Source organism: Brassica napus, chromosome C3 (genome assembly GCF_020379485.1).
Source record: "Brassica napus cultivar Da-Ae chromosome C3, Da-Ae, whole genome shotgun sequence".
NCBI lineage: Eukaryota > Viridiplantae > Streptophyta > Magnoliopsida > Brassicales > Brassicaceae > Brassica > Brassica napus.
In genome coordinates, this window is record NC_063446.1 from 37,764,051 (window position 1) to 37,790,960 (window position 26,910).

At 35.4% G+C, this 26,910-nt stretch overlaps 1 protein-coding gene and 1 pseudogene across 1 annotated transcript; both read right to left on the reverse strand.

Moving 5' to 3' along the window:
• Positions 1–1,792: 1,792 nt before the first annotated feature.
• LOC125583062 lies at positions 1,793–3,747 on the reverse strand (annotated as a pseudogene).
• Positions 3,748–14,229: 10,482 nt separating this feature from the next.
• LOC106348100 (leucine-rich repeat receptor-like serine/threonine-protein kinase BAM1) lies at positions 14,230–17,753 on the reverse strand. The gene is made up of 2 exons (XM_013787760.3): positions 14,979–17,753; positions 14,230–14,896 (listed from the first exon to the last, which is right to left on the reverse strand). The coding sequence occupies exons 1-2, from the start codon at positions 17,560–17,562 to the stop codon at positions 14,487–14,489; spliced, it is 2,994 nt and encodes a 997-aa protein (XP_013643214.2). The 5' UTR covers positions 17,563–17,753; the 3' UTR covers positions 14,230–14,486.
• Between the last annotated feature and the right edge of the window lie 9,157 nt (positions 17,754–26,910).

Consider the following 26,910-nt stretch of genomic DNA (forward strand, 5'->3'; position numbering starts at 1 on the left):
TCCTCATCAAGGAATCTATTCTAAGCTAGTACCGGCCTTGTTGCATCATTTACACGATTTGTGCGTCATCCCAGCCTCATGCGGAATACCCTCTCCGATAAGTTGTCCCGCATGTTTAGCCAATCATAACAGAGAAAGGGCAAGCAAATACAATGCTCTCCCTTGTCTCATTCACCTCCCACATAACGTGCAGCCCCTGCGTGTGCCCCCCAATCTCATTCTATTCTATCACCAGTGGACAACCGGCTCCTAAAGTAAGCCATGCCATGAAAGAGTGGTGTGGCACAGCTTGGCTAAACCAGACTAGCTTCCTCCAGTTACTCTCTCCTTTTACTCCGCAATTGATTCCAGGTACTAGCTGAACAGAAACTCTCTTTATCTCATCCTGGTTATATCGCCACAGCGCTATCTCCCACCTGCTTGAGGAGTTGGAAACGTGAACGCGTTGATCTTCTCATAAGTGTTCGGGAAACTCCGATGACCTCTGCTTCGAATCTTCCAGCCATTCTCATCAACCACATCAGCAAATGTTGCCTGTCGGGCAACGCCCAAATATCTTATCCCTATTTCTCCAGTTTTCATCCATAAGTTTCCCCATTCCAAGCCAGTTGTCGAACCAGAAAGACACTGATCTCCCATCTTTTACTTCATATCGCAGGTAGTCATAGGCCAGGGGACAAAGCCTTTAGAAGTTTACGCCAGACTCAAGAACCAGAAGCTCCTCCTTGCATCCCAATATTAAAATTTCAAAATAAAAAAGTCTATCTTGGTCTTTTATTTTTTAAATGTTATTTTTGTGACAAAAACTCAAAAATGACTATTTGAGAGAATTGTCCAATAACAAAAACTAATCAAAATTTAATAATGAATAACAAAATGTTATAGTTGAATCGGAAAAATAAATGTTATCTAATATATCCAAATAATACCAAACAGTCGAGATATTATATATCCAAAAATTATACATTTAATAAAAATAACATAATGTTATTTAAAACCAATCATATTAATTACAATATAATAATAGAATAATTTAAAAATAAAAATAAATTTAATAAATTATTATAATATATTTATTTTATAATATTTATACCGTGTATGGGCACGAGAAATTCACCTAGTATCCATGTAAATTGTTTTTTCTTCTTCGTCATAAAAAGGAGAAGTGGAATTGAATAAGAAAAGAGATTAGACCATCTCCAATGGAAAAATAGAATAACTTATAATAGAGTTGGATGTGCTCTAATTGTACTCTATTTTAGAGTGAAAAATAGAGTGATGAACAAAAAATAAAAAATTACTCTATATATAGGGTAAAAACTAAGTTTACACTATTATAAAGTAGAAAATAGAGTACAATTGAAGCATTTTTGTCTAAACTCTATTTTAGAGGGAAAAATAGAGCGGGTTGGAGATGCTAAAGTCAAGGACAAAGTGGTTCCCACGTAGCTCAGCTGGTTAGAGCAAAGGACTGTAATTAGAAGAAGAAGAAACAAACCGTTCGTATGGCTCTTGGTATTATGGATAATGAGCTAATAGATTTGATCCAGAAAAAAAAAAACAAAAACGAAAATAGCTTACCAAAAGGTTCATAATACCCACAATAGATCACACAAACGACAACAATCCAACCCAGAAAATAATGTTGTTTATGCTCTGCTTATTACAAAACCATATCACGACATTCTCACTTGGAATCTATCTAGAAAGCAAATAATATAAAATTACCAGCAGAACATAGTAAGGATCAGATCCTCCAGTCATACTACATATCCCCTTGGAAACTGTTGAATCAGTGTTGAGACCATTGTATTTAGATACCTTCTTTAACCATCTCATAAACCGGACTCATCTCCCTCAACTTGTTTAACCGTAAGCTCTGACCCGCTTTATCAATCTCTTCCTCAGTGGTAAGTTTACCGATCCCAAACCTAATCGAAGAGTGAGCCATAACCTCATCCACACCCAAAGCTCTCAACACATAAGAAGGCTCCAAACTCGCACTTGTACTAGACACTGCAACTTCCTTCAAACCCCATAAAAGACACAGATTCAGATTTCAATAATATATAGACTCTCCATAGAACCATTCACCACAACCCCCATCAAGCTTCTCTTTAAACCCCATTCAGCAACCTCTTAATCCACTTCTCATCATCTGTGAATATCCTTCATCGCCAAGTCACAAGCAACCCCAAGGCCACAGCTTGCTGCGTAGCCAATGTTTCCACAGTATGATGTCCCTTCTCTTAACCTCCACCATTCATCAATGGCACGAATCATATCCTCGGCCTCCTGATAACATACATAGCACCAATCCCTATTGGTCCAACTCATTGACATAAAATTAACATTCCAATTCTCAACATCAACCAGGTATGAAACGCAATCTTAAACTCCTTACAAATCCTACCTATCTCCTTCCTCCAAAGAGACCAATCTCATTGTAGAATAGCCTCTGTCAACATCTCTAAACCATCAGTTTTCACCAGCCAAGTAAGTCACCTCGAAGCCTTCTCTTGCTGCGAATGCCTGCAAGAATCAAGACGCCACGTGTGCTCAGTCTGCGTACCGTAATAATCCGATGTAGAATCAGCAGCAGCGGCGGCGGCGGCGGCGGCGGTAGACAGGTGACGACGACGGGAAACAGCGCCGTGTGCTTTTGTTAGACGCCATTGATTTGATTGATTCTCGTCTCGTATCTTCGATTGCTTCGCGCTAATGCCGAGGAGGAGGAAGAAGAATCTATGCTTATCGGAGGTGAGAACGATGAGGTCACAAGTGGTTTCGAGAGAATGTGAGAGAAGAAGAAGGCCTGTTGGGTCAGTTTATAATTAATGGGCTTGATGTTACTGCCCAATACCAAAAGTCCGTTTTTTGAGTTTGTCAGGTAAATGTTGGTAACTCCACTAAGAGTATTATTAACTTCATTGAAACCTTCAATAAATTTTGTTATAACTGGCAACATTTTATTTACGTCGCCTTCGCCGTAAACACTCGTCTGTCCGAATTAAGTGTACTAGTGACTAACATTTATCTTTCTTTCCCAAGTGGCCAAGACCCTTTAATTTTTCTTAACTTCTTATAAATGCTACATATTTCTTAGTGTATACGTACACTATACATGAGGAAAAGAAGAAGAAATACAAAATTAAATTTTACAAAAGCTGGTGCGCTATTTAACTGTGATCCCCCCCCCCCCCCCCCCCCACCCCCCAGCGATAAAAAGTTACTATCATAGGGTTATTAGTCTGTTGAAAAACGAAATCACAGAGTTAATTTAGTTTAAAAAATGGAAGGCAACGTATAATATAATGTTATCAATTATATGCCCATAACTTTAGAAGGTTGTTGAACTGTCCCCCCTTATGTCTCTTTTCTCACTTTCTTTTTATCCACGACACTCTCATCCACTTACGTTTTATGATGTTTTTTATATATGCAAGTTTTATATGCTTTTATGTTTTCTCTTTAACAACGTTACCCGTGAGAAAATATTCAATTATTGTTGCACAAAACTCCAATTATATACTCCAAAAGAATTCTATAATTTTAAAATAGTAGCCACCCCAATCTCTGGATGTTAGTAAGTTGTACAACGGGACAGAACAGCACACGATTTTTTCATTTGTCGTGATCCGTGTGACACTCAACACTCCAAAGGACCGAGGGTGTTTTCGCCATTTTATTCTGTCTCTTAACAAGACAGCGTGCTATTGGGCTGTCGGCTTGAAGAGTGTAGCCCATTAGTATACTTGTGATATGGATCGCAGGGCCCAGTCTATTCAGAAATCATAATTATAATTATGAATCTCGTGACGCTTTATCGTGCGGTGTGAAGAATGTTTTATGAGACACGTGTGGCCACGCACGTGACAAGTTGACTGGGTCTTTCCTTTCTGGATGATAATAATTGGTGGTGAAAATCGAATCCAAAGACGAAGAAAGCTAAAGTTTTGATTCGCAATTATAAGAAAGCTAAAGTTTGTAATTGATAAATCTGAAATTTAGAATATATGATCATTACTCCACTGCAAAGGATAAACGACTACGGAATGCGTGCGAGTATAAAGTGTAAACTTAGTGTGTATGTGTATGTGTTTTTCGTGGTCACTCTATATTTTATTTTACTAAATTATTAGGTTTATGCAAATATGGTAGAGAGCTTAGAGATTAAAGATCATTTCATACCAACATATTTCATAGGAAACGAGTGTTAAACCAAGAGTATTTAAACTGTGAATGTGAGTATTTTAAACTGTAAAAATGATGTCGTTGGATAATTTCAATTAACTTAAGCAGCAAGTTAAGTCATTAAAGTGAAGTTTGATGGGTTAAGGAAAAAGAAAAAACATATCGAGCTTAGGAATGTTTTCATATTATATTAGAAAAAAATGTAGTTTCGCCCTTAAGAAAAGATGTAGTTTCTTCCTATATAAAGAGTTCTCATGGAGAGATGTTCCATCAAGAGAAACACATTGAAAAGTTTAGTTTTTGAGATAGTTTCTAAATCTAATAAGAAGAAAAGTTCTTATAATCTTTGTGTTTGTGCAACTTCAATTGGTATCAAAGCCAGGTTGATGAGAAATCTGCAAAAGACCAAAATACCTTTCGAGTAGGAATGTGACCCTTCAAGGTGGAAAGAGAGGTTCAGCAGAGATTAGTTAGAAGATCCTAGAATTGTAAGAACATCCTCAAAGCCACTCAAAGTAAACCTTGCGACTACGGGTGTCGAATGTAGAAGATGCGACAAGGCACCGAGATGATTCGCGAGAGGAAAGGGCATAAGGTGTATGGTCCTTAGTTTGAGGGGGAGAATGAGAGATGTCAATCCAAGTCCCACATTGGATAATTAGACAAGGAGTGTCTAATATATAAAGAGATGTCCAACTCTAATAGTACGAGGCCTTTTGGAAAGGAAACCAAAAGTAAAACCATGCAGGCTTGCCAAAGGCCCAAAGTGGATAATATCGTATTAATCGGACAATATAGAGTTGGACATGGGCTCACACAATTCCAACAATCGGCAGACTCTTGCTCTAAGAGAAACACATTGAAATGTTTAGTTTTGAGAGCGTTTCTAAATCTAATAAGAAGAGAAGTTCTTATAATCTTTGTGTTTGTGCAACTTTAATTGGTATTAGAGCTCCAGGTTTCGAAGGTCGTTTACAAGAGGAGTTGTAACTTCGATCAAAACATGGGAGACGATTCTCAAGCACGTGATAAAGGTCTTGAGATGAAGAAGGACATACGATGTCCGATGTTAACATCGACCAACTACACCGTATGGTCGATGCGAATGAAAGTTATGCTTCGTTTATACGAAGTTTGGGATACAATTGATCCAGGGAGCGATGATGCAAAGAAGAACAATAAGGCGATTGCTCTAATCTTTCAATCAATCCCGGAAGCGCTAATACTTCAGATCGGAGAACATGATACATCGAAGAAGATTTGGGAAGCTATCAAATCCCGTAACCTAGGTGTTGATCGCGTGAGAGAAGCAAGGTTACAAACTTTGATGTCTGAGTTTGACAAACTGAAGATGGCAGACACAGACACAGTGGATGACTACGCAGGAAAACTTTCAGGCTTAGCATCGAGAGCAGCCGCGTTAGGAGAGATAATGGAAGCATCAAAGCTGGTAAAGAAGTTTCTGAAGGGACTTCCAAGAACGAAGTTCATTCACATAGTAGCTTCGTTAGAACAAGTGTTGGATCTAAATTCAACGGGATTCGAAGATATTGTTGGGAGATTGAAGGCTTTCGAAGAACGCATCAAAGAAGAAACCCAAGATGAAGATCAATCGAAGCTAATGTTTGTAAAGAATGATGCACAAGGTCGTGGAAGCCATAGCAACTCGCGAGGAAGACGCAGAGGTAGAGGTTATGGTGGAAGAGGAAGAGGACGAGGAAGGTCTAATGGTTCTGATGGTCATAACAAAGGAGGAGAAGCTTCGGACAAGACCAAGAAGGACTACTCTAAGGTTAGATGTTGGCGATGCGACAAGATGGGGCACTTCGTGTCACATTGTCCTACACGACCAAGAGAAGAAGCTAACCTAACGGAAACACAAGAAGCAAATGCATTATATATGCATGAAGTAGTATTCCTCAACGAAGAGAGAGTGTTTCCTAAGAGGTTTGATGAATGCGATGGAAATACGAGTATATGGTACCTTGACAATGGTGCAAGTAACCATATGTAAGGCAAGAGAGAGTTCTTCTCAAACCTAGATGAGAGCATCAAAGGCAAAGTCTTCGGTGATGGATCAAACGTCGAGATTGTTGGGAAAGGTTCGATCACGTTCATCGGAAAAACAGGGGAGAGAAGAGCACTCAAAGATATCTACTATATCCCAAGTCTTAAACACAATATCATAAGTCTTGGACAAGCAACCGAGATGGATTGTGAGGTTAATATGAAAGAAGACTTACTGATGCTAAAAGATCCCCGTGGAAGGCTATTAGTACAAGTCGGAAGGCAACCAAACCGATTGTACAAGACGCCAATGGAGGTTGAATATCCGAAGTGTCTTCAAATACAAGAAACTGATGTTACATGGACGTAGCATGCACGGCTAGGACATGTGAACTTTGGAGTCATGAAGAATATGGTAGACAAAGAGATGGTAGTAGGGATGCCTCAGGTGATACACGAGAAAGATGTGTGCAGCGCCTGCTTAGTTGGGAAGCAAACTCGGAAGTCTTTCCCGCCTAAAGCAAAGTATCGAGCATCACACGCATTGGAGTTGGTACATAGTGACTTGTGCGGTCCGACATCACAATCAACACCAGCAAACAATAGATATGTATTTGTCTTAATTGATGATTACTCAAGATATATGTGGACGATGCTGCTAAGAGAGAAAAGTGAAGCGTTCGATCGGTTCAAAAAGTTCAAGGAGTACGTGGACAATCAAACGAAGCTACAACTCAAGACTTTTCACACCGATAGAGGAGGAGAGTTCACATCTTCTGAGTTCATTCGTTTTTGTGAAGAAAACGATGTAACTAGACATCTCACCGCATCGTACACATTATCAACAAACGTGGACGAAGAACCAGGATCATTCAAGCTTCCTCATATCGATGTTACCGAAGAAGGAGATGGTGATGAGCATCAAGATCACCAACACCACGAAGAGCAAAACAAAAATGAAGAAGAAGAAGCTGTAGACGCAGATGAACAAGAGCAAGTAGTAGAGAACAACGATGCAAACCAAGACCCGTATGTAACATCAAGATATGGTCGTAACATCAGAAAACCAAAGCGGTTCGATGATTACATCCTACTCGCTGAAGTTGAAGGTGGCAGACTCTTGCTCACCATCGATGGTGAACCAAAAAGTTACATCGAAGTTGCAGTAATACAAGCTTGGATCGATGCAATGAAGGCAGAGATCGAATCTATCATCAAAAACAAGACCCGAAAGCTCGTCAAGAAGCCGGCAGGTGTGAAACTGATAGGTTTGAAGTGGATCTATAAGATCAAGAGGAATGCAGATGGAACGGTTATCAAATACAAAGCAATGCTAGTTGCAAAAGGCTACGTGCAACAACAAGGCATAGACTTTGACGAAGTGTTTGCACCAGTTGCTCGGATAGAAACCATACGACTACTCTTGGCGTTAGCAGCAACTAATGGATGGGAGATCCATCACTTAGATGTGAAAACTGCGTTCCTGAATGGAGACTTAAATGAGGATGTATACGTTACTCAACCAGAAGGCTTTGTGGAGAAAGGAAAGGAGGATCATGTGTGCAAACTTAGCAAAGCACTATACGGTTTGCGTCAAGCTCCGAGAGCTTGGAACATCAAATTCGACCGTGTTCTCAAGGAGATGGAGTTCACGAAGTGCACCAAGGAACCTGTGGTATATCAAAAGAAACAGAAGGGGGAGCTTCTGATCATAGCTATATACGTTGATGACTTGTTTGTAACAGGGACTTCACTCAACGTTATCAAGCAATTCAAAGATGATATGTCAAGAAGATTTGAGATGTCAGACCTCGGGAAGCTTACATACTATTTTGGTATAGAAGTAACACAAGGAGCTGATGGCATTCACATCAAACAAGAAGGATACGCACAAGGTATACTTGTCAATACGAAGATGGAGTAATGTAACTATATTCATGTTCTGATGCACACGAGTTTGAAAGTATCAAAGGCAGAGGAGGAGCCTGAGATTGATGCAACATCGTATCGAAGCACCATAGGATGCTTAAGGTATCTTCTTCATACACGTCTGGACTTGGCGTTTTCGGTTGGTGTATTAAGCAGTTATATGCAGAGTCCAAGATAGAGTCATGGAGAAGCAGTGAAGCATCTAATACGATAAATAAAGGGCACTACAGAGTATGGTCTCTTCTTGAAACGGGATGGAACAACGGAGATTACAGGTTACAGTGACAGCAGCCATAACATAGACGTTGATGATGGAAGAAGCACTACTGGGTTTATGTTCTACCTAAGAACATCGCTGATCTCGTGGACATCGTGCAAGCAACCCACAGTGGCACTCTCTTCATGTGAGGCGGAGTTCATGGCAGCTACGGAAGCTGCAAAACAAGCAATATGGTTAAAGGAGTTGATGGTCGAGATCATGAACAAAGAAGACAAGAAGGTCGTGTTGAAGATTGACAACAAGTCAGCGATAGCCCTCACCAAGAACCCGGTGTTTCACGGTATAAGCAAACACATACTCTCGAAGTACCATTTCATTCGAGAATGTGTGGAGTTCGACTTTATCAAAGTGAAGCACGTACCTGGAGTGGAGCAGAAGGCAGATATACTCACTAAGCCATTGGCAAGGATCAAGTTCGAAGCAATGCGCAAGTTCATCGGAGTTCAGAAGATCAACATACCTAAGATTCAAGTTGGAATTAAGGGGAAGAATGTTGGATAATTCCAATTAACTTGAGGAGCAAGTTAACTCATTAAAATGAAGTTTGATGGGTTAAAGAAAAAGGAAAACATATCGAGCTTATGAATATTTCCATATTATATTAAGAAAAGATGTAGCTTCGCCCTTAGGAAAAAATGTAGCTTCTTCCTATGTAAAGAGTTCTCATGGAAAGATGTTTCATCAAGAGAAACACATTGAAAAGTTTAGTTTTGAGAGAGTTTCTAAATAAGAGAATTTCTTATAATCTTTGTGTTTGTGCAACTTCAGATGTTAGTTACCGTCTATGCATGTGCAAGAACGTGGTAGTAATAATTACATTTGAGATGATTCATTCCTAAAGCAATTATATCATAAAAAACACCGAGTTAGAGCATGCTTGGTAACACAAAGAAGGTAGATAATGCAATAAAAATTGTTTCTTCTATATCTTGTAATAGTTATATAAACTGGCAAATGAACTTTACAGCTAAATTAAACTAACTAATTTGGAATACATGTATTTAAAATTCAAAAGTATTAGAAGCATATGGACACACATTTCTTACGTTGAATTTTGAAAACGTCTGTAAACAACAAGAAAAGAGGTACATGTATGTTGGTCATAAGCATAACCAATGAATCTTCTTCTTTATCCTTTCTAACGTCACCTCACCATTATAATTTTACCTTAATTTATCCCATATAGTTCACTTGGGAGATGATAATTCTCTTCATACAATCATCTCCTACTTCTTAATAAAAACAATATTACAGTCATAATAAGACAAGTAAGTACATATTACTACTCATGAAACTATCAAGTACACTAGTGATTGTAAATTATTGAAGCAACGTTACTGTTAATTCCATTTTTTTTTATTGTCAATGTATTGGTCATGAGGGAAGATCGAATCTCACTTAAGAATAGTCTAGTTTCTTCTCATTGGCGTTTGAAATTAATGGTTAATTAACTCTGTGTTCATTTTTAATGTATTGTCGATTTAATTAAATGAATAGATGTGTTATATATTGCAAAAATAAGGTCCAATCTTTACCTATACCATATGCTGCGATATGAAATGATATGATATGATATGATATGATATATAAATAACCTATACGTACCATGAATCACTTCATCTGCTAACTATTTACGCCATTCATTTTTACTTCGTTCAGTCACATGTCACGAACACACAATGTGTCATTACAAATGTACGAACTTTATTACATTTCAGCTCAACTATTCATAGTCCAGGAAAATGTGATCTAAGAAATATAAAGAGTATACTTGTTTTAAGTTGTTAAAAAAAAACAAAAATATAAAGAGTATTTGATCAAAAAGGAAAAAAAAATATAAAGAGTATTAATTAGTAGATTCACTAGTAGTAGTGGTTTGATATTCTACTCAGGTTTCTCTCTCCTTTTGCTCTGTCTTCTCTCTAAATCAGACACGGAGGAAGGATTGAGATGAAACCGGTTAGTATGTTTTGAATCTGGGAAGCGGTGATTCTCTTACACCGCTATCGCCGGCTTTTGCTTCCGGGAAATGGTGGATCTGACAGCACCGGTTTCGCCGGCTTTCATCTCCGGAAAAGCGGTGGCTCTTATAGCACCGTTCTTTCGCCGGCTTCTTCTCCGGTTTCATCCGGAATCAAGTTCTCGATCTATGCTTCTACTCTTCCTCTGTCCAATTGACTCTCGGTCTGAAAATCTCTGTTGATTTTTGGATTGATCGAAGATGATTGATGGTTTCTTCAAAGCGTAGATCGATGTTTCTTCGAGATCTACAGTTTTCCTCGGTGAAGGCTGTTTGATCTTCTTGAAGGCGGGTTATTATGAAACAGAGAGTATGAGTTTGGATGAGATCTCGATTCTTTTCGATTGATGCTCTCCAAAGCTCAAGGTGTGTGTAGCTGATGAAGCCTAAAGCTTCCAATACAGTTGTTGGAGGTGGTTTTTTCGGTAGTCGTGGTTGAATCTCCGGTGGTTCCGGTGGCGATTTGCATAATGTGGTTTCGGGGAGACATGGTGGTTTCGGTGACTCGGCGGTTGTTCTCCGACGTAGATCATCGAAGCGGTGATCGTGGTGGGGCATGGGTGACACGTGGGCTCGGAGTCTGAAACTCATACACGTGGTTTACCTAGTGTTCCGTTTGGGTTTTGTGGTTTTGGTTTGGGCCTCTATATGAGGTTTTGTATGTTTGTTGTTTTGGGCTTTGCCCGATTAATAAAATCAGATGGAAAAAAAAAAAAAAAAAGATTCACTAGTAGTGTACATGTATCAAATAAAGTAAGGGCATTATCATGGATCTTACATAATTAGTCACTTTGCTATATTTTATGTGTTTATATACTGCTAGTGATAGCAGGTGAGATTTAGTTTCTTATTTTTGTGTGAATGTGTGTGCCAAGTGTAACCAACATGTTACTCTATAGTTTGAATATTTTTAAATTAGAGGCTAAAACAAAAACTTTACTTGTTTCTATAAACGGTATTTGACATATCAAATCAGCGGATTAATTTAATTTACTCTCATGTAAGATTTTCTTATTTGTACTTTACCTTTGTGTAAGGATTCTCTTAGCAACTACGAGGGATGGGACATAACTGTGTCGGCGAAAACAATGAAACCAAGAAAATGACAAAACGGACCCATTCCAACACAGTGTACTCCTTTCTTTCTTTTCTACGTGTCTCTGTCCTTTCACAATCATATTTTCCACGTGGCATTTTCATGCATAAAGGGCTAAAACATACGAATAAAACTCTTGGATTGTTTGTATGCGCCATATACATCCGATAGATAGGCCTGTAGCGTAGATACAGAGCAATGTAAACCATTAGAAAATTGGTCTTATTTTCAGTGCTTATGAGTTGTCACAGAGGAAAGTTCTTTGAGATAAAGATAGTTTGTAGTATTGTTTATTGTATATTATTCACTATCCGGAAATTACGCATATAATGATAGAATATAAAGCTGAGACGAAAAGACATTATTAACTATTTCTTTTTCTTTTTCACCTTTGTGATCCATCAAACATGAATTTTCCATGGATGCATAGTAGAAATAGTTGTTGTTATGTGATGAAATCGTGATCAGGCACGCATTGTGGATGTGTCTATCAAGGAAACAAAAGTACCTTTTGTTAGTTTTTGTTTTGTTTAGAAAGTATCTTTCGTGTGTTGAATTTTATATTTTTTTTAGCATATTTTGCAGTGTTACTCGTTATATACGTGCTTGGGCTACAGTAAAAAGAGAAAAACATATAACCATGCACTCACAGGTTTTCTACGTAGATAAGAATAATAATTTGCATGAACACAAATTACCATAGTATGATATGAACCAATTTGGATTATATACGGAAGCACGTTAATTAGTAGATTTTTCAAACTTGCAACTACGTTTTCCCCAGTATTAGTTATGTAGTACTCCATTACTAGAGTACACTAATTAAAATATAATGCAGTAGCATTTGCCTAAGGCCAATTCCAACGGCACGGCAAAACGTCAAAATAGCGTATGATGTGATGTTTCTTTTCTCCAACCGAACGGCATATGCAACTGCATTTTAGTGTGATTTTGTTTTTTGCTACAGTGTCACACAATATTTGGTGTAACAGTGTAGCAACGGCAATTTTTTTTTTTAATTTTTATTTATTTACATAAAGACTGTTTATTCTATAAATTGTTTAGTAATGTTTGGTTATATTTGATTTCTATAATTATTTTACAATTGGATCAAACATTTTAAAAATGTCATAGTTATTTGGTTATATTAAATTTTAATTAATATGAAATATTAATTTATATATATATATAAAATTTTAAATACATTAAATATTAATTTAAACATTTGAAATATACATATTTTTTCAGTTACAGTTTTAATATTAATTTAAATATTTTAGTCATAAAAATAATTAATATTTATTAAAACTATTAAAAACTAAGAGAATCTTAATTAATAATATAATAATAAAGAATATTCCTTTTTAGTGTAATATTTGGTGTTGTGGTTGGAGACTCAAAAAAAATTAGTGCTAAAATTATACTAAAATAATGTAGTTTTGACACTAAAATGGTGTTATAAATTGGAGATACCCTAATATTGCCATGCATAGTGTTTCGTGAGAACCCCTACCAAGCTTTCACTTAAATAGTTAGCACATCAACTAAGCCATTAATCAACTCATAAAAATGCCAGCAAACTTCATAATAGCAGCTACCTAAAAGTTTGTATGCTTGACCCAAGTTTTCTGATAGAAAACCTAGACGAACTATAAGATCTACAATCATCAATGGAAACTACATATACAGCCAAAAGAAACCAACTAAATGTTAGTTGGGTGGGGCTTATATTTATGATCTTAGGAGAAATCATAAATGCTTCACATAGACTAGAAATTGCTTCATGAGAAGGGAAAAGAGTTAGATAAGGAGATGTCATTAAAAAAACATTTAAGACTTAGGTTTATAGATAGTTTGCATGTGGAAGAAAATTTGGTGAGTGAGATAGCTAGGTTTCATTTTCACTGTCTTACTCTTTACCTTTAACTCATAACCAATCATTATTCCACCCTCCACGTTTATATTACCTTTGATCTCTCTGAATTTTCCCACATGCATTGTTCTCTTTAAACTTTAATTATTGTTCCAAGTTAAAATATCCATCGAAACCGCTAAAGCCAACCGCAATCATATATACATCGCTTTACATGTGCATTTCTTAAACCATGTACGACGTATTCCTCTATTTTTATCTTTAAAATAAAAGAAAGATGGGTTTTACTCCAATACATTTTTTTTAAATAGAAATCTCTACATATAGAACAAAATATAGAAAAATGCTATTTATTCTTTTATAAATAGAGGAAAAAATAACAATCTCTATTTTAAAGACAAAAATAGAGATGGATTAGAGTGATTTTGCCTCTAAATGATATTATAGAAGTAGAAATAGAGCTGAGTTAGAAATGTTCTTAGCAAACAAAAAAATACATATGTGCAAGTATATATTCATCAATCTATTAGAGCATCATTTGCGTTTATACCTTAGCCACATCATAAAATACGTTGCTAAACAAATAAACAATCATGTATTTTTATCTTCAAAAAAAAAAAAACAATCCATGTATTTGTTGTATTTTGTTTTAATTGTGAAATATACCCATCCACTAATATTTGTTGTCGGAATCATATCAAGGTGAATGAAAATTACGGTGATTCTTAGTAAAGACGATCTTTGGATCACTTGCAGATGCAGATGCAGATGCGTGACGCTACAGCAAGACATGCAAGAGTATTCCACATTAACGCATTAATATTCACTAATTTCAAGACAAAACTTTTAAATTCAACCCAACTATACACCTTGATTCAAACAAACTACAAACTAAACTGAACCAAATTACGTTAATGTGAAAGCCGAGTAAAATGAAACACACTTAAAACAAAAGGCGTCAAAATAAAATTACCACTTAACCGGACAAAAGCACAAACCGGGACTAAACATGGGTAAATAAGTGATTAACAACCAAATCTCATCGCTAATACCATCTTCTCTTACCGGAACCCTAGTTTTAACACTCTCAGATATCGAGTAGATCCGGCTGACCTTGACCACCCTCTGTCGTTGTTTTCTCCTCTCCGGCTAGTTCCGTCGCTGGCTGATCCTTCGACGGTGGCATCTTCGGCACCTCAGTGAGAATCTGAACGACTTCTCTCATCGTAGGTCTCTCAACGGCTTGTTCTTCGACACAGAGCATAGCCACGTAGAAAACGTGCGTCACTTCGTGAATAGGAATAGAAGAAAGTCTCGGATCCAACACTTTGAGAACAGAGTCCTTGTTCGAATCAGTCATCTTACGAACCCATTGCACGATATCGACTCCGTCACCGAACTCACCGACGGGTTTTCTCCCGGTGACGAGTTCTAGAAGAACGACACCGAAACTGTACACGTCGCTCTTCTCATCTACCTTCAACGTATACGCATATTCTACACAAAACAACAAAGATTCTATTTAGAAAACAGAGCAAAACAGAGCGTAAAGTTTGAAACTTTAAGATTCTTTTATCACCTGGAGCTATGTAGCCGTAAGATCCAGCGATTGCAGACATACATTCAGAAGTACCGGAGTCTTGTAAGAACTTGGCGAGACCAAAGTCAGCGACATGAGCTTCGAAGTTTGAATCGAGAAGGATGTTGTTCGACTTAACATCTCTATGAACAATCAGCGGAGAACAATCATGATGGAGATAACAGAGTCCTTTCGCAGCTTCAAGAGCGATCTTGTAACGCGTGTCCCAATGCAAGTGTCCTCCTTTCTTACCGTGCAACACCTCACCGAGACTACCGTTAGGCATGTACTCATACACAAGCAGATTCGTCTCATGGTTGGAGCAGAAACCGAGCAGCCTCACGATGTGTCTGTGTCTTATCCTCCCCAAGGTCTGAATCTCCGCGTTGAAGCCGTGATCGTGGGAAGACCCGCGGGACATCGCAGCGAGTCTTTTCACCGCGACTTGATCACCGTTAGGCATGGCGCCTTTGTAGACGATCCCAGCTCCTCCTTTGCCTATGATGTTGTCTTCTTTGAGAGAATCCAAAACGTCGTCGCAAGTGAAGTCTAGTCTCTGGAAAGCTGTTAGCTTCCAAGCTCGCGACTCGCTCGCCTTTTTCAACGACCTAGCTTTGATGATAGCCGCGACGGCGAACGCGATGGAGCAAACGAGTAGTCCGAGAACGAGCAGTAGCTTCATAGAAGCGGATAAAGGTCCTTTGCTATGACTCTGGTGAGCACCACCGTCTTTGCAAGGACCAAGGTAAGGACCGCAGAGGTCAGGGTTCCCCAAAAACGACGTGTAGTTGAAGTAACTGAACTGTCCGGTTCCAGGAACTAAACCGGAGAGGTTGTTGTAAGAGAAATCAAGCGAGGTTAAGCTCTGCATCGACGAGATCGAACCGGGGATCGATCCGATGAGATGGTTTCTCGACAAGTTCAAGTAGTTTAATATCCTCATACCGGTGATCTCTTTTGGGATCTCCCCGGAGAGCTCGTTGCGGCTTAGGTCGACGAAGGTTAAGAGCTTGCAACGGCTGATCTCAGGAGCGATCCGACCGGAGAACAAGTTGTGGCTGAAATCGATCTTGGAGAGCTGCTGGAGCTTCCCCACCTCCGAAGGAATCGGACCTTCGAACTTGTTACCGTCGAGGAGAAGCTTCTGAACTCCGGTGAAGTTTCCGATAGCCGGTGGTAGTTGACCGGAGAGTTGGTTGTTTGATAAACTTAACTGACCTAGGTTGACCGACACGCTCCCGGTTACCGGTAACTCCCCGGTTAAGTAATTATCTTGAAGCTCCACTTGAGTTAGTTTCGGTAATCCGAAAAGGCCTTTAGGGATCGACCCGTTTAAGAAATTCTCGCCCATTCGGATCCGGGTCAGAGACTCGCATTTCCCGAGAGACTCAGGGATCGAACCGAAGAGAAAGTTTCCCAAAGTGATTAGAGTCTCCAGCTTGTTACCGGCGCACATGTTCGGCGGTAAAGTCCCCGTGAGTTTGTTGGAGGAGAGATCCACGAGGTGGAGCCTACCGTTCTCCCCGAGCTTCTCCGGGATGCTTCCGGTGAAATTGTTTTCCCAGAGCTGCAGCACTTCAAGATCCGGCAACTCTCCGATGAACTCCGGTATCTCCCCGTGGAGCTTGTTTCTGAAGAGATTCAAAAGCGTGAGGTTCTTGAGGTCGGAGAAGCTCGACGGGATCTCTCCGGTGAACATGTTGTTAGACAGATCCATCGATTTTAGGCTCGAGAGCTTCCCGAGCTCCCAAGTTAACGGACCTGAGAAGACGTTCACTTGGAGGAAAAGCGTGTCGAGCTTCTGGAGCCTTCCGATTTCCGGCGGGATTTCTCCGTTTAATCCGCAGTTAGCAGCGTCGAATCGTACGAGCTCCGATAGGTTTCCGATCTCCGGCGGGAGACCGTCTTCGAAGGCGTTGAAGTAGCCGATGTAAAGCTCCCGGAGAGTCGTTAAGTTTCCGATCTCCGGAGGGATTTTTCCGGTGAGCTCGTTCCCGGAGACGGCTAGATACTCGATCTCCGGCCAGGTTCCGTAAGAAGGCGGGATCTCTCCGGCGAAGTAGTTCCCGCCGAGGTGGAGATGGCGGAGCTGGGTCAGGTTGGTGACGGAGAGCGGCAAGTCTCCGGTCATGTTGTTGTTGTAGACGTCGAGGACGCGGAGGTTGGCCAGTCCAGAGGAAATCTCGTCGGGGAAGGAGCCGTTGAAGACGTTGTTCGAGAGGTTCAGGTGGCGGAGACCGGAGAGGTTCGAGATCTCCGGGGGGATTGGGCCGGAGATCTGGTTATCGGCTAGAGAGAGGTTCCGGAGAAGAGGCAGATGAGACACGTCTCGGGAGAGAGTGCCGGAGAGGTTGAGGCTCGAGAGGTCGAGAGATGTCACGTGGCGGCGGGAGACGTCGCACGTGACGCCGGTCCATGTGCAGAAGCTGGTTGTTGGTTTCCACGAGGCGAGGGGGGAGTTTGGGGCGTCTCCGGTGAGAGAGGATTTGAGGGAGAGGAGGGCTCGGAACTCGGAGATTTGTCGGCCGGTGGTGAAGGAATGAGAAATGTGGAGGAGGAACAAAAGAAGAAGAAGAAGCTTCATCGTTTCTCTATCTCTCTCACTCAGTCTCTTCTCTGTGGGAGATTAGGTTAAGGAACTTTTGAGATGGTGTGAGTGTGGTGAGGGTAAGTGAAGAAGTAGAAGAAGCTGAGGAGGGAGTGATTTAATTTTATAATTTTATTAAATGATGTATTCGTAATATTCGTTTATATTATATTTATTAAGTAAATATTTTTTTTTTGCATCTTAAACTATCTATTTTTTTACCAATATAACTATATTAAATTTTACATATTTTAATTAGAATATTTTTAATATCTTTACCTTTTTATTTGAAATGCAACTCAATATTTTTTTAACAATTATAACAAAATATTTAAAAAATATTTTTAGAATTTATTTGAAAAATACGAAAATTACATTTTAAATTAAAATTATCCTAAAATATGATAAGTTTTGATGTAAACAAAAACTCAAATTATATCAAAAATAATGATATTCAATAATAATAACAATTTTAATTGATTATTTTAAAAAAAATACATTTACAAAAATATTGTTCGAAAGAAAATTCATTTATCTTTCAAATATAAAATGAAAATATTATAATTAGATAATAAAAAATATAAATAAAAACCATAAATTTAGCAAATGACAACTGAGTTATATTATGCTAAAATTTTCTTTCTAACAATTTATCAAATGACAAATGAGTTATGAGCAAATAATACGATATAATTTTTTAAAACATATTCATTCTTAAATATTTTTTGAATAAATAATTATTTTTAAATTTAATCAACTGAAAATAATATCCGTACAATTGTGTGAGTCAAATTCTAGTTTTATTGATGCATGTTATATATTAGTGCTGCATGTTTTAGGTAATCTTTTAATGATGCACGTTTTTAAGAATCTCCATTATTAAAATTATGCACGTAAGAATAACTCATGAGTTTTTTTGGTTGATTAAATGACATTATGTCCAAATTTATTTAAGGATATTTCATTAAGGTAACTGAAAAAGACAAACAATAAAATAGGAAGTTTAAATTCATTTAAGCATATTTCATTAATGTAACTGAAAAGACAAGTAATAAATTAAGCAGTTTTATTCGTTTTATGATATTTCATAAATGCAACTGAAAAAGACAAGAAAAAAAAAAGAGTTTAATTAATGAAGTAAGAACATTTTCGAATGGGTACTTCTCTTTTAATAATATAGATTGCTTTATTTTGAAATTTATTTTTTTTATTACCGAAGGTGTATAATTTTCCGACCAAAGTAGATTGGTGCCACGTCAGTTTTCTGTATTAATAAATATAACTATACTAGTATTACAGTCTGGCATAGCCGGGTCTAATTAACTGTTTTTTAAATTATTTAAATATTGTCATAATTTTTGATCAGAATAAACTTTTTTACAAAAATATTATATGAACAATAGCACATAATATTAGAAGTGTTGCGTTAAAATAAAGCAGTTGAAAAAGTACAACAATAACTCATATTATTATAAGATGGTAAATGCTCGTAGAATTTTTCAAAAATAAATAAAATATAAAATATAGTTAAATATTTTACTTGATCCATTAACTTATTCAGTGATTTCTTCCCGGATGAATGATGACCAGAGAACAACGAGGAATAATGCATTCCCTAACGTTCCTAAAAAATATCATCATTCACAAGGAATAATTTTTTATTCTCATTCCCTATCACTACTTTTTTTTGTAGAGAAATAAAGAACAAAAATATTTCTTGTTAAATTTGAAAAAGAACAACCATTCTTTTTCATTTCTGCAATTTTATTTCTTTACGTTATTTTTCTATTAGTTCCTCTTGTTTCCATAATGGTCACCAGTCGAACCCTTAATATATATTAATATATATTAATTTGGTTTTGGTGAATCAAATAAATTTACTATTACAATTTTTTACATTTTAAAATGTGGATTTCATTGACATTTTATTTACTTTACCTAACATTTTTTTTTTTGAAAAGCACACATTCAAAACAAAATTAACCCACATTGCTTATTTTGTAGTTTGTTGAATTTATAAGATTAAAATTTACAACTTTAGTTATTTACAACTTTAGTTTACTTTTTATAAAATTATAGTGAATTGTTATGTCTTGATGAAAAATTGCCATAGTCGACCTTGCAAAAATGTTATTGTCGAACTCAATTGAAACTACTGAAAAAATATTGTTTTCAAGTTTCAGAAAATGAAACATTAACCAATAAATCTAAATTTAGTAAGGAGAAATAGTAAAAAGTGGAAAACATGCAAACCTTATTCGTGAGGCCAAAGCTTGAGGTTTATTCCTTTAGTAAAGTGGAAAATCACTGCGTGAGTGTAGTTTTATAAGCTTTCCTCGAGAATAATTTTGTTTATGCTCCACCCCATCTCTCCAATCCGTGACCTTCATGGCATGTTTTAATGGATAAAGGAAGCTTCAAAGTTAGATATACTGTAATGATCTAAAGTCAAGTATATTAAAAAAAATATATATATTCAAAATCATCATTAGTTTCAATTTCTTCAGAAATGACCATACCAGTATCAATCTTTTCCTAATGTGATTTAAAACTCCACTGCCACAATCCACTTGATGCTTTGAAAATGGTTCAAAGACAACTTTATTCGACCCTTGATATCTAAAATCTTGTTGTGATGAACTTTACAGTAAAAATCCAGAAAATGAATAACAAAAGTTTTGAACTGGTGCAGAAAAATAAGAAAGATGATTTAAAGAAACCGGTGGAAAACAAAAATGAAATTTTAGTAGAGAAAAAGAATATGTTTTTTTTTTTGAAAAAAAGAGGTTAAAAATCGTGGTCAACTATTGTGAATGTAGATGAGATATATTTTGAGAAAAAATAGGATGTAATTGCTTAAAATTAGGGATAGAAAATATTTTGCTTTGAATCAATTGTTTTATTTTATTTTTAAAAGCATTTCCATATGTCAAATTTTGATTTGTTAAGTGACTTGTGCTTTAGTATATAAGAGATATTTTTAAAACTAAAAGGTTCCTAACTCATAACTATTGGATGTGGATAAACAAGATTATACTAGTCCTGATTAATAAACAGATTAACTGATATAATGATCAAGTTTTGTAACAAAATAGAGTATAAATTGTCGTTATGTTTAATTTATCTGATATTATTCTTCACTTGGAAAAGGTTTCCGTCATTATGTATTCTAATCAAACTGAGTAAACTTTGCAAATATATCAAGATTCAAACCCTTACGTTTAGACTAAATGAATATACAACTTTATAACTTGTACGATAGAGAATATACTATTATCAGAGAAGGTTCATTTATTTTGTTTTGGAAACTTGTTGTTTCTCCACGACCCAAGTATTGACAAAAACTGATATAATTTCTCATTAATACGACTACATGTCTTTTAATACATTCTTCTAACAATTCACATAAACAGAGTATTGTTGTTGACCAAATAAAACAAAAATCACAACAGGAAAAACAAAAAAGCACAGGTAATTATAGGAAAACGACAAAAGCTAAAAAGATCGTTTAATCCCATACGTAAGTTTTTTTTTTTTTTTAATTCCCATACGTAAGTTAATGATGCTTTAAAAGCGATAAACCCAATAATGCTTTAACGGTTCAGATGCTATCATTCCTAGGGCATCCAATGGCTGAGTCAAAAGGTTTACCAATCGTAGGACCGGCTCTGTAAAGCGAGAGGTTTACATAGTAATTGGGCCGTATGTGTTGGGCCCATGTGTCCGAAAATCAGATCTTGAATTATTATGTTCTTTTTAAATTATGCCTTTTCATGTTACAATGCAATCGTTTTACTATTATTAATTGTTTTATACTTTTATTTTCTGATTTCGATATTATATGAAGAAAAACAATATTCCAATAGGTTTATATATACCGAGTACTGTGATATATTTAACCACATATTAGCTACCTAGGTATATACGAAATCAGATAATATAATAAAATTCATCTCTGATTCATATAATATATTGAAAAAGCGATAAAAATGTGAAATGTATAAATTCACATTTGATCCCCATAAAAGTACAAATTGGAAAAGCTACATGGAAAAAGATAATGCAAATGATTAATAATTATTAAAAAGTAATGATATTGCTGGTAATAGGAAAATAACCAAAAAAAGACTTTGGCCAATTAGTTTGACTGAAAAGGACTGCAATTACATTCTTGGCCTTGAACTTTAATGGACTGGTCGTTGCTTTGCGAGGGGATTACCAAACCATGCGTGAAATGACGTAATTATCCTAGTTCGTTCGATTAATGCACCAGACTGAAGAGAGGAGACTATGGGTGCCATGGTAATTTGCTTGTGTGAATGGAGGCCGTAATTAGCAATCCAGCTAACGAGGCTGCTACAGTTCACTGTCACTGATCTATCTATTAAAATGAATTCTCCATTCACAGTATATATAATAACATATACTGATATATGTAATATTTTAAATACAATAGTGTCAAAACTTTATAATATATCATGTAAACTAGCCAGCTGACCAAATATTGATTTTAACCTAGTAATAGTGGAACGTTAGTTGTTATATACTTTTTAGACTTGGTTAGTGAGAAGAATAATTCACTTTCTTTGCAGTATCTTACTAAACGTCTAGGTATCTAAAATAAATCACAAACCATATCCGGAAAGCTTATTTATTTACGAAATCCGATATGGTGAGCATGTGTGAATGAAACTTTATGTAAGAAACTTAGTGGGTTTGATGAGGAACGTTGTGGGAAGTAGGTGTCGAAGGAGATTCGTTTCTTGATTTTATACTTAGGCTTTCTCTTCCCTATTTCCAACCTTTAAATTTTAAAATTGCCTTGAAAACTGAAATTTAAGTAAACCAAAAAAGTTCAAGTTAACCGAAAATACTAGTACTGGATGAAGCATAAAGAGAGAGACATTGGGTTAAGAGTAATTAAGAGAAGAATCCAAAGCTCAAATATAAATTAATGCAACCATTGGAAGCACGTTGTATCCATTACTAAGCTTTTGTTTATTTGTTTTTCTTTATTCTATATCTAATCGCATCGTCTCGTGTAGTGTTCCTTTCTGTCTCCTTAAACGCACATCTCTATAAGGATTCTTACTGTATTAGTTTTTAGTTTTTTAGTTTTTACTCATTACACAATATTGATTCAAATCTTTGCTCAGCTAAAAAAAATTATTCTGATTTAATAGGGGAAAATACCAAAACAGAACAAAATTTTTGATATGGTTGTCCCTGTAATATAAACTAGGTGGATGCCAGCGATTTCGTGGTTTTGAATGTTTTGTAACAATATATTTATTATGATTTTTCAAATTAAAATATATTTTTATCATTATGTGTTTTTTGTTAAATATTATTCTAAGAATGATTTTTTTTTAAAAAAGGACAAATACTTTTTGATAACCGTACTAAAATTAGTTATATATTATATTCATGATTCAGTTTTTAATAAAATTACTTAAGTTTTGAAGGTATATAATACTGTAATTTTTGAAATATTTTATATAGTTTAGAAATACTTGATTCCTAAAAATTATTTTATGAAGCATTATATATATTATATAAATCACATATTTAATTACCATAAATTATTTTGTGCAATATATTTAGATCGTTTGGATAATGATAAAACTGGTTATTGAACTGATTTTCTTACTCTTTATTTACATTTGAAAATAATTAACAAATCAAATTATGATATTATTTCTCAAACCCTCTGTATGATCGACACCGAATAAAAAATTAGTTAAGTGATTTCTCATTAAATATAAAATGAAATTTCAAAATAGATTTTATAACCTCATATCATAATTTAAAACATATGATAAGCTAAGATAAATAATTTTATAAATGTATTTATAATTTTATAAATGATTTATAAAGCTTGTATGAATTTTATTAGACATTAATAGTTGTTATAATACATTATATACAAATATAAGGCTTTATATAAGAATATAAAACCATTATATCAATTTTAATAAAAAAATGTTTCTTATTTTCTGTAGTTTACAAATATAAAAATTGATCAAACATTATTATTCTTTCTATAGTTTCAACAAATAGTTACGATAAATAATTATTTTTAATATTATGTAGATTTTTTCCAAGTGATATTAAATGTTTATAGACTTATTTTTGTCTTTTAAATTTAATTAAATATACAAATATAAGGTTTTATATAAGAATATAATATCATTATATCAATTTTAATAAAAAATATTGTTTCTTATTTTATGTAGTTTAAAAATATATAAAAAATTGATCAAACATTATTATTCTTTCTATAGTTTCAACAAATAGTTACCATAAATAATTATTTGTAATATTATGTAGATTTTTGCCAAGTGATATTAACTGTTTATAGACTTATTTTTTTCTTTTAAATCTAATTAAAATAAATTAAAATTAAAATTAAAAATTATTGACCAATCAATTTATAATAATTTTTTAAGATTTCATAAATAATCGGCACATAAACAAAAATCTCTTAAGTGACTTCTCAATTAATATATAGTAGGGTAGTAGGATGAGATTTTAAAAAGATTTTATAAATTAATTTATAAGCTCTTATACATGACTTACAAACTCTTATAATAATTTAAAATATACAATAAGCGAAGATAAATAATTTGATAATTTTTTTTATAAATGATTTATTAAAGCATATAATATGAACTTTAGAAGATGTTTATAGTTATTATGATAATTTATACAAAATATAATGTTTTTAAATAAGAATACAAAATCATTATATTGATTTACATAAATTGTTTGTCATTTATTATTTTATGTATTTTATAAATATAAAAATGATCAATTTATTTATCTTTCTATAATTTAAACAATTAGTTACCATAAATCATTATTTGTAATAGTTTGTAAATTATTTGGCAAGTGATATTAATTGGTTATAGACTTATCTTTCTTTTTAGATCTAAATAAAATAAATAAAAATTAAAAATCATCGACCAATTAAATTATAACAGTTCTGTAAGAGTTCACTTATGATTGACACGTAAGCAAAAGTCACTAAAGTGACTTCTCAATTAATATATAGTAGGACCCATTCTTAAATTGTCCTTTTAGTATAATATTTTTTATAATTCTTAAACTAACATTTGATTAATCTAATTAAACATATTAAACTAATAAAAATTTAAAAAATTTAATTTTAAAAAATGTGTAACAAAGGGAAAGGAAATAAAATAAAAACAAAAAGGCAAAACACGTAACCCTTATGTTTGGTTTCTCCGCCTCTCTCTCTCGCGAGACGAACAAGATGGCGATCTTGTGCCTTCTCTGGTGAAATCAACGGCAAGTGGTGAAATCGAGCTTCTGTTCCGGTGTACCCCTTCTCCCTGCCTCTGCTTCTTTCCACCTCTCCGCTTATCTCTACTTCTCTCTTCTTCTCTCCGCCTCTCCGCTTCTCTGCACCTATCTGCTTGTCTCCGTCTCCGACACTCCGCTTTTCTATGCTTCCCTCTGCCTCTCCGCCTCTCCGCTTCTCTCCACCTCTCCGCCTCTCCGCTTCTCTCCACCTCTCCGCTTCTCTGCCTATCTCTTTTTCTGACATCGTGTTCACCTAAGGTATTATCTCCAACTTTATATTTTTTGGTTTCATTTCCTCGATCCGGTTATTGTTTGGATCAATTGATATTTGTTTTGTTTGATTTTTGTGAATTGATTCCGCTTGACATGGGTTGGTTAATTGATTTCGTTTCTGACCAGGATGATAGTCTCTGTAATTCTGACATTTGAAAATAATATTCTATAGACACTAGAGTTATGAAAACAATTTTACTTGTAGTTTGTCTATGTTTGCTAGTGACAATTTGATTTCGTTTGCTTATAGTTTGATTCTCTTTGCTTGTAGCTCATACAATGTCGTATTTGGTTTCATTTCTATAATGATGTTTTGCTTGCTTATCATGCGTACAATGTTCAACTTGTCACTACTAGTAGTTTGTCTCTGTTTGCTAGTGATAGTTTTACTTGTAGGTTGTCTCTATTTTCTATTGAAAACAATTTTACTTGGGTTGGTTAATTGATTTCATTTGGTTGAAGTTTGTCTCTGTTTCACTATAACAGGATGATAGTCTCTATGTTTTTATATAAAAATCTTCACTTAGTTTTCTTAACTGATTATATGAACAAAATGATAGTCTCTGTGTTTTTATATAACAATCTTCTCTTAGTTTGCTTAACTGATTATATGAACTTATTTCGTTTGTGAATTGTCTTAGCTTGCTTAACTAGAATCGTTCTTTTTGTCTTTTGTAGATATGGAATTAGAGCTACCTAAGCGAGTGTATGCATGGGGTTTAGAACCTTAGATGAAGAAGATCAACAACTGCTTCCGCATGGAACTTATCAGGGATCTGAACAAAGCTATGTCTGCGGAGTACGATGATGTCAAGATATATCCTGTTTTCAAACATATCATGGCTATTGCATAAAATAAGCTCAAGTTTTCGGGGAAATTGGTGGATAGCTTCTTGTGTAAACAGTTGATTACCTCGAAGATGCATGAGAAATGGTTTTTCTTTGCGAGGACGCCTCTCCGGTTTTGGCTTCAAGAGTACCACGCTGTGACATGCCTTAAGATTTCACGGGAAAGTAGTTGTGACGTAGTTAAATGGAAAAATGATAGGGAATTTTGGAGTGAACTACTAAGGACATGTGGTATGATCACCTTGTAGTCGATCAAAAAGGTGCATCTAAAAGAAGTTCACAACTGGACTCGACGTGATAGGATGAAGTTGATCTACTTGTGCGTGATAATGAGTGTGGTGATGGGGAGAGACGAGAAGGTGAACATCTCTCATATGTACATCAAGCTGGTGATGGATCTTGACAAGCTTTAGAAGTTCCATTGGGGTCTTCACTCCTATGAATTCTTGCTGAGTTCTATTGAGAAGGCTAGGAAGAAGTTGGGTAAGAAGAACAACTACATTTTCGAGGGTTTCTCCTATGCTTTCCAAATTTGGATTATGGAAGCAAATCCGGATTTTGGAGAAATATGTGGCAAAAGAGTCTCGGACAGTTTCAGAGGTCCAAGGTGTGGAAATTGGAAAGGAGTTGCAAAAGTTTCTTATGAAGACATCATTCAACTTGAGGACTCGTTTCTTAGACGTTCGTGTAGTTTCCAGATTTCACATTCGAGAAATTTTAGAATACTTCATAAAAGTAAAAACTGCATTTTTCAGAAAAGTAGCTATCTTTACAATTAGTAGAATTCGCATTCCCCATATTTAGATATTGAATCAAAAGTAGATTGTGCGTTCTAAAACAAGTAGATGGATGTGTTTATTTTAGATTTTGCTTTCTACTAACTCAATTTCCATAGAA

What these genes read in the sequence shown, in the direction of transcription:
- LOC106348100 (XM_013787760.3), bottom strand. Translation starts at nt 17,562, where the DNA reads ATGAAGCTTCTTCTTCTTCTTTTGTTCCTCCTCCACATTTCTCATTCC. An exon ending in TTACGGCTACATAGCTCCAG is followed by an intron (nt 14,897 to 14,978) that starts GTGATAAAAGAA and finishes TGTTTTGTGTAG; the next exon opens with AATATGCGTATACGTTGAAG.